Consider the following 7,804-nt stretch of genomic DNA (forward strand, 5'->3'; position numbering starts at 1 on the left):
GAGAGCTTTCTTGAAGGTGCTCAGAGCTGAGTAACTGAGCCTGTGGGTTCAGGTCACAGGATCCGGAGCCCTTGCCCGGCCTGAAACGCGGTAGCCCTGTCGGCCGCCGTCCAGCACCGAGGGGCGATCTCCGCTCAGATAAGGAAGGTGGTGAGAGCAGTGAGAGTTAGCGGCCGGGGCCTGGCTTCCTTCCTGGAGGCGGTTTCCGTACGAAGAGGAGATAAAGGAGACGTGGAGTCCGGGCTCACGTATCTGTCCTGGTGCCCGGGGTGCACTGTACCCCGATGGGCGGCTCTCCCTTGGGGTTGGGTGGAGTCTGGGGCTGGACTCACCTGCAGGCTTGACTGACCGGCTGCAAGGTGCCTCTCCACTCACCTGTGTGTTGGGGGAGGGGGGCAGCGGGAGCGGCTGGGAGCGTGCGGAGCCCCTCTCTCCTCACCCCCCAACCAACTGAGCCACACTGGACGGGCATCATGATTGTTTTCAGCTTCAGTTTTCACGTAATTCTTTTCTTCAGCTTGTAAACCACTGCCTTCTTTTTTTTAATTTTTAAAATACATTTTTATTGATTTCAGAGAAGGGAGAGAGAGAGAAACATCCATGATGAGAGAGAATCATGGATCAGCTGCCCCCTGCACGCCCCCTACTGGGGATCGAGCCCACAACCTGGGCATGTGCTCTTGACCAGAATCGGACCCAGGACCCTTCAGTCTGCAGGCCGACACCCTATCCGCTGAGCCACACAGGCCAGGGCAACCTCCGGCTTCTTGCTTTCCTGACACGTGTCTCACTCTGTCCTAGGTACCTCCTACCTAACAGACGTGGTGTGGTGGGCAGGCACGATCGCAAGTAAGTACCCTGTGTGTGTGTTGGGGGGGGGGGCGGCTTGATCTCCTTCCTCCCTCCCTCCCTTCCTTCCGTCAAGAAAATATATTTCATTGATTTCAGAAAGGAAGGGAGAGGGAGAGAGAGAAACGTCCACGATGAGAGGGAACCATGGACCGGCTGCCTCCTGCAGGCCCCCCACTGGGGATCGAGCCCGCAGCCCGGGCCTGTGCCCCGACCGGGGTTAGAACCAGCGACCTCTTGGTTCCCTGGTTGAAGCGCGACCCCCGAGCCACGCGGGCTGGGCTGCACGGCTCTTTCTGAAACAAGGACGTGTTGCCCCGGCCGATGCGAAGATGCTCCAGGTTTGGCTTCTCGCGAGGAGTGGACAAGAAGCAGCTTTCTCGGGGCAGGGCCTCTGCGAACTGGCGAGGGGCCCCGGTTCTAGTGATAACCCTTCGCTTCTCTCGGGTCTGATTCCAGTGGCTGTTGGCCAGATCGGGAACTTCCTGGCGTACACGGCGGTCCCCACGGTCCTGGTGACGCCCCTGGGTGCCCTCGGCGTGCCGTTCGGGTGAGAGCTGGGACTCTGTGTTTTGGTTTTTCATGTGTTGTTTATGTAAATAGATAGAAACGTTTTATTTTCAGTGTTTCTGGTCAAAGAGTAAAAGTGAAATTGTCACTAGAGAAAGTTCTTTGGTATTTCCCTCGACGTGGTTTAATTTATTCCTCCACGTTCAGTCGTGTGAATTACTACTTTTTAAATTCTCTCCTAAGGGTATTTTCTCCATTGATTCCTAGAGAGAGTAGAACGGAGAGAGAGAGAGAGAGACATTGATGTGAGAGAGACACATCGATTGGCTGCTTCCTGCTTGCTCCCTGACCGGGTCCGGGGATCGAACCTGCAACCCAGGGTCATGCCCTTGACTGGGAATCCAACCCGTGACCCTTCCTGGCCTGCACACCCTGCATTGGGGATCGAGCCCGCAACCCCGTAGGCCGCTGCTCTAACCACTGAGCCACCGGCTAGGGCTTAAGTGTTTTGATCATGAGTTACTTGTCATTATTTGAGCAATTTTAATATCCCACTTTCCTACCTAACATAGGTGTTTGATTATTATTTTTTTTTTAATAAGGTGCATTATTTTTATTTTTGTCCGTCGTAAAGCTCACTTTGCTGCTCTGGTGTATTTCATATCCACTGAATAGCAGGACGAGTTGAGCCGTTCCCTGTATATTGGCCAGGCGTAGAGTTCGTATGAAAGTCCTATTTGTGGTGAATTAGCTCCAAGAAGTTGCCCATCTCTCTACTCTTACGAACTGAAAAGTAAAATCCGGCTGCGAGGAAATGGGTTTTCTGAAGGAACTGCTGTGAGTGGGGACCGGGCCGAGGGTCCGACCCCAGCCCGGATCCCTCTTTTCTTGCTTCGAAGGTCCATTCTAGCCTCGTACCTTCTGAAGGAGAAGCTCAACATCCTGGGCAAGTTGGGGTGTCTGCTCAGCTGTGCGGGCTCCGTGGTGCTGATCATCCACGCCCCCAAATCCGAGAGTGTGACCACGCAGGCCGAGCTGGAGGAGAAGCTGACCAACCCAGGTGACCCCTCTGCCGCCCGCGAGCGCCGAGGCGTGACCCCGAGACCCCCTGCTGTCCGGGTGCGGAGTGGCCCTGTCTCCCGGCCCGGCCAGGGGTCCGCTCTGGGCCTCGAGCTGGGGCCACCCGTGTCCCGGCCCCGCTTCCCCCATATGACTTACCTTCACGGTCCCCACCGAGGTCCCTCTCTTTTTTCTGTGCATTTTAAAAAATACGTTTTCATTGATTTTTAGAAAGAGAGGAAGGGAGGGAGAGGGAGAGAGAGATGGAAACATCCCTGATGAGAGAGAATTGTGGATCGGCCGCCTCCTGCACATCCCCCACTGGGGATCAAGCCCACGACCCGGGCATGTGCCCTTGACCAGAATCGAACCCAGGACCCGTCAGTCCTCAGGCCGACGCTCTATCCACTGAGCAACACCGGCCAGGGCCCATGATTCTCTCTCATCGCGGATGTTTCTCTCTCTCTCGTCTCTGAGATCAGTAAACACGTTTTTTAAAGCCACAGTCAAACGAGCCGGGCGCTCGCTCGTGTCTTGCAGTGTTCGTGGGCTACCTGTGCATCGTGCTGCTCATGTTGCTGCTGCTCATCTTCTGGATCGCGCCGGCGCACGGGCCCACCAACATCATGGTCTACATCAGCATCTGCTCCTTGCTGGGCAGCTTCACCGTGCCTTCCACCAAGGGCATCGGCCTGGCCGCCCAGGACCTGCTGCACAACAACCCGTCCAGCCAGCGCGCCCTGTGCCTCTGCCTGGTGCTGCTGGCCGTGCTGGGCTGCAGCATCATCGTCCAGTTCAGGTACATCAACAAGGCGCTCGAGTGCTTCGACTCCTCCGTGTTCGGGGCCATCTACTACGTGGTCTTCACCACGCTGGTCCTGCTGGCCTCCGCCATCCTCTTCCGCGAGTGGAGCAACGTCGGCCTGGTGGACTTCCTGGGCATGGCCTGCGGCTTCACCACCGTCTCCGTGGGCATCGTCCTCATCCAGGTGTTCAAGGAGTTCAACTTCAACCTCGGGGAGATGAACAAAGCCAACCTGAAGGCGGACTAGGAGGCGGCGGGGGCGGGACGGGGCCCCGAGGAGCAGGCAACGGGTGTGGTTTCGGGACCTGATTTGAGGCGGAGGACGAGAGCCGCGACATGGCTGGCATTGGAGCTGGTGGCGCCTCGGTGGGTGTGTGGTCCGGGGACAGCGGGGCCTCCCTTATCCGGGCTCAGGTCGCTCCTGGGCGCCGTCTCTGAGGAGAGGGATCCGTGTTCATTGCCGTGACCCTGGAAGCTGTCATGAGTCCTCGTCCCTTCCAACCTCCTGACATTATTTCACGTAGAGAAGAAAGACGGCTCTTTCTGGTTCGTCCTTGACCAGAGGGTCCCGGAGAGCTGGCTCCGCACGGACATGGCCCGTAGGGTGTGTCGTTTTGCGTTGAGCCCCTCTGGCCTCACCCGCGTCAGCGGTCTGTGCGTTCACTTGTGTCTGATCCTCTCTGAGCTGGCTCTCCCTCCCCGGACACCGAGACGCGTTCGTGGCAGATGGAGCGAGAAGAGCGCTGGCTGGCAGTGCCGCGCTGTCGGGGCCGCTGGGTAACGTGAGTCAATTTCAGTGCCTTTATCACTCGAACTGTATTCACTTAGTTTGGCTGTGGCTGTGCGCCTGCTCCCTGGGCTTACAGTAACGCTTACGCCGTCGTGTCACCGTGCAGAACACGCGTGTGCACAGGGGCCGTAGGTAACGGCGTGCCCGTCTGTGGGCGGAGTCAGGACGGAAGACACCTGAGGGAGGGTTGGCCCGTTCGCTCGCCGTCGTTGCCCAGTAAAGAGGTGCCGGAGGAGCAGGCGGTCCCTCGTCCGTCCGCCTCCGTCTGTGCGGCTGGGATCCCGAACCCGATGAGGCCCACGTCCTCTGACTGTGAACGTCTGGCCGCTCAGAAGACGTGACTTCTGTCCCCTGATCGTATGGCTGTTAGACGGGAGGGTGCGTGGTCAGCGGCTCACCTGTGATTCGGGAACGAGGTGGAGGACCCAGTAAGGCCGAGGCCCGTCCAATTGGAACGAACACACAGCGAGTTTTCAAAGAGTTTCCAGCAAAAGAGGAAAAGGACAGGTTTGGCCTGCGCCCGCTGTCTGGGACAGCAGAGCCCCAGGGCCGCTCGCCCGCCTCTCCTTCAGCTTCTGAAGCGCCGCCTGGCCGCCGGCGAGGCCAGGATTTGGGTCAGAGACCCTCCGCGCGTGTTACCTGGGGCCAGGCCCAGAGCGGGCGACGTGTTTCACGGGAGACCGTGTCCTTCGCGGGCGAGGTTGTAGCGAAACGGACTGTGCCACGCTGGAAGGCGGACTGTGCCACGCTGGAAGGCGGGCTGTGCCACGCTGGAGGGCGGGCTGTGCCACGCTGGAAGGCGGACTGTGCCACGCTGGAGGGCGGGCTGTGCCACGCTGGAGGGCGGGGCTGGGGTGTGGACGCCATGCACCAGACGGCGGCATCGGGTGATCCCCAGTGAAAGTCATTCCCGAAAGAAAAAAACAGGCTTTTCCGGCCAAAACCAGAACTCAAGACCCATGGCAGGGCGTCCCCTCACCTGTGAACCAGGAGGCGGCCTGAAGTGCGACGGCCTAACAGAGCGAAGGGCCCATTTACGAGTTAAAAGTTCATGAGACGATCAGGCTCCTGAGCTGACAGCAGCAACGAAGTTATGTAAACATTAACAGTATCGATTTAATGGAAGGCACCGCACACGCAGACATCGACCCTCATCAGCTCTCCAAAGGTTGGTTTCCGATCATCAGCCGTTTTAGCGACCCAGGGCCCGTTCCCTGCCCGTGTGCGGGGAGGGTGACCGTCGGTGGACGGTCCGCTTACTTTGCGGCGACTTTTGTGTGAGGCTTAGCTGCAGGCCGGTTGGCGTTCCTTCTGCAGGAGGGGGTGTTGTCTGCGTGACCATCCCTATGGTTTTTTTTTGTAATATTGGTTTTCTTGTGTGTGCTTTTTTTGTATTTTTATTGCTTTCAGAGAGGAAGGAAGAGGGGGGGAGAGAGAGAGAGAAACATCCATGATTAGACAGAATCACGGATCGGCTGCCTCCTGCAGGCCCCGTACTGGGGATGGAGCCCACAACCCGGGCCAGTGCCCCGACCGGGAATCGAACCGTGACCTCCTGGCTCCTAGGCCGACGCTCAGCCACGGAGCCACACTGGCCAGGCCGTTGGTAAACTTGCCTTTTTTTGCAGAAGCTCATCCCAGCCGCCCGAGGTGGCTTTGTTCTTCCCCTTCGGTTTCCGGTTGATGGAAAGGGGACCATCGAAGGCTGTGGTCGCCTCTGGTTCCCTCTCTACAGCTCAGCTCTGTGCTGGCTCCGGGCCGGTTCCTAGACGGTTGGCAAAGCCCTCGAGACCCAGGTCTCCCAGGGGAGGGCGGCCACTTTGGCCCGAGGAGATGGGGAACCTTGTTGGGAGCGACACCCCTTTCCCAGCCCGCGCGGCTCACCTGGAGCCGCCCCCAAGTGCTCAGCCGGCCGACCTCCGCCCCTGGCTCTTTCTGGACGCGACGGGATCCCGGCTGGGCCTCCTGTGGCCGAGTGGGAAGCTGGACGGGGATGCGCCCTTGCGCCCAGTCCTGCTCTCCGTCTGATGGGCTGCAGGGGTCGGAAGGCCTGGTTCCCCCCCACACCCGCCGAGCAGGACTGGTCGGAATCTGGAGAACCGCCTTCTCAGGGACCAGAGGCCACAGGCGCTCCTCAGCTGCGACTTGCTCCCAGGACGCCCCCATGAGTTCCCCGCATGTGCCGCTCCCGCCCGCACTTGGGAGTCTGGGACTCGGGTTGGAAAGGGAGAGATGTTTGCCACCAGACATCACGCAGCACGGTTGATCCTGCCAAATACCTCGCTTCCTGCCTTCCTCGCGCCCACTCCCCTCATCCTGGGGGCGGACTCCGGTCCTTGAGCTTCGAGGTGACTTCACGTCCGGCCAGATCCTCACCCTCCGTCGGGTCCTGGAGAAGATGGAGGAGGATGGAGACGGGGAGGAGGACCTGCCTCATCTCTAATGTATTTCCATGCACATTTCCCACATGCTAGCAAATGCACAGAATAATTCTGTTTTAAGGAATTGTCTGTTACATCAAAAAATAATCTGGTAAAAGAATGGACACTCGGTGGAGCAAGGACGAGCAACGAAACGTGTTTCCCCGGCGCCCGGTGGTGCGGAGCGCAGCCGAGGCCCGGAGCTTTGGAGAAGGATCTGTGTTCTTTCCTCTCTTTCTCCTCGAATCGTGCAGTTCTAGGCGAGTCCCCGTACCTTTCTGTGCCTCAGTTTCTCTACCTCGAAAAGGGAGGGGATGGTTCTCCAGGTCGGCTGTCTGAGGGCGCCTGCACTTGGGCGCCTGCTGGCAGCCTCGGATGACGGGTCGGGTGTAGGGGGGCCGGGGTGACCCCGCGGAAATGCGGCCCATCCGGCCTCCTGTCTGCTCAGGGCCACGCAGCTTCAAGCACTGACTGAGCAAAGGTGAAGCGCGTGGGTGTGAAGTTGGCATCATTCCTCGAAGCTTTAGTGCTCCCTTCTGTTTGTCTTAAAAAGCAAGGGTTTCCTGTATCCCGCCGTCACCTGGGAATGAGACGGGCGTGTAGGGGCTGCACCGGGAGAGCCGGCCCGTGGTGACCAGCTCCCCGCAGGTCTGCGTCGGCGGGAGAGCCGATGGCGGGTGAGCCGGGCGGACGCTGTCACCTTAGGTTTGCAATGAATGAAGCCGAGCCTCCTGCTCCCAGCCGCGTCCCCCTGACCACGAACCACCCGGCACAGGTGGACGTCAGGAGCTCCCGAGCCCCTCGTGCCAAAGGGCGGGTCCCACCCAGAAGGTCAGGATTCCTTTCATCTGTCGGAATAGAACAGCAACCCCCCCCCTACACGCACCCCCTTCATGTCACTGCTGCACCCCGGAAAAGCTTAAGGCTGTTTTTGATATCGCTCCCGAGTCTCTCTTTGCCTTTTAAACAACCATCCCTTTCCTGTAAAATGGGACACGATCGGGAGAGAGGACGACAGCGAGACGGAGCCTGTGCCCCGGACGGGACGCATCTGTGTTTCCGTGGAAACGTCCCGGGAGCTCCCAGTGGCCGCGCGTGTCAACGGCTAAGACCTGCTTCTCGCTACGCAGCAGTAGTCCGAGCATGTGCCGCCTGATGTAGACAAAGAGGCTGTTGATGAAGTTTTCCGATATTTACTACCCTGGGTGTGTTTTAAAATAAAATAACGTTTCTAGCCGAACCCGCGTTGTCTGAAGTGTCTGCTCCCGACATGGGAGGTTTCACCTGCTTCTCACTCCTCAGTCCAGTGCTTCCCGTTTTCCTGCAGAAACAGGAGCCCGGGCCCCTCCCGACGGAGGACATGGCCACCCG

General features: G+C 59.0%; 1 protein-coding gene across 1 annotated transcript; it reads left to right on the forward strand.

Moving 5' to 3' along the window:
• Positions 1–765: 765 nt before the first annotated feature.
• Positions 766–4,050, forward strand: NIPA1 (non imprinted in Prader-Willi/Angelman syndrome 1). Its single transcript, XM_014546206.1, has 4 exons — positions 766–849; positions 1,309–1,399; positions 2,259–2,419; positions 2,959–4,050. Coding segments are annotated over exons 1-4 (765 nt in total). The 5' UTR covers positions 766–848; the 3' UTR covers positions 3,471–4,050.
• The last annotated feature ends 3,754 nt before the right edge of the window (positions 4,051–7,804 follow it).

The sequence above is a fragment of the Myotis brandtii genome, unplaced genomic scaffold, assembly GCF_000412655.1.
Source record: "Myotis brandtii unplaced genomic scaffold, ASM41265v1 scaffold435, whole genome shotgun sequence".
Classification (NCBI taxonomy): Eukaryota; Metazoa; Chordata; class Mammalia; order Chiroptera; family Vespertilionidae; genus Myotis; species Myotis brandtii.

Coding starts and splice junctions, on each gene's coding strand:
- NIPA1 (XM_014546206.1), top strand. Junction 1,400..2,258: donor GCCCTCGGCGTGCCGTTCGG/GTGAGAGCTGGG, acceptor CTTGCTTCGAAG/GTCCATTCTAGCCTCGTACC. Junction 2,420..2,958: donor GGAGAAGCTGACCAACCCAG/GTGACCCCTCTG, acceptor CGTGTCTTGCAG/TGTTCGTGGGCTACCTGTGC.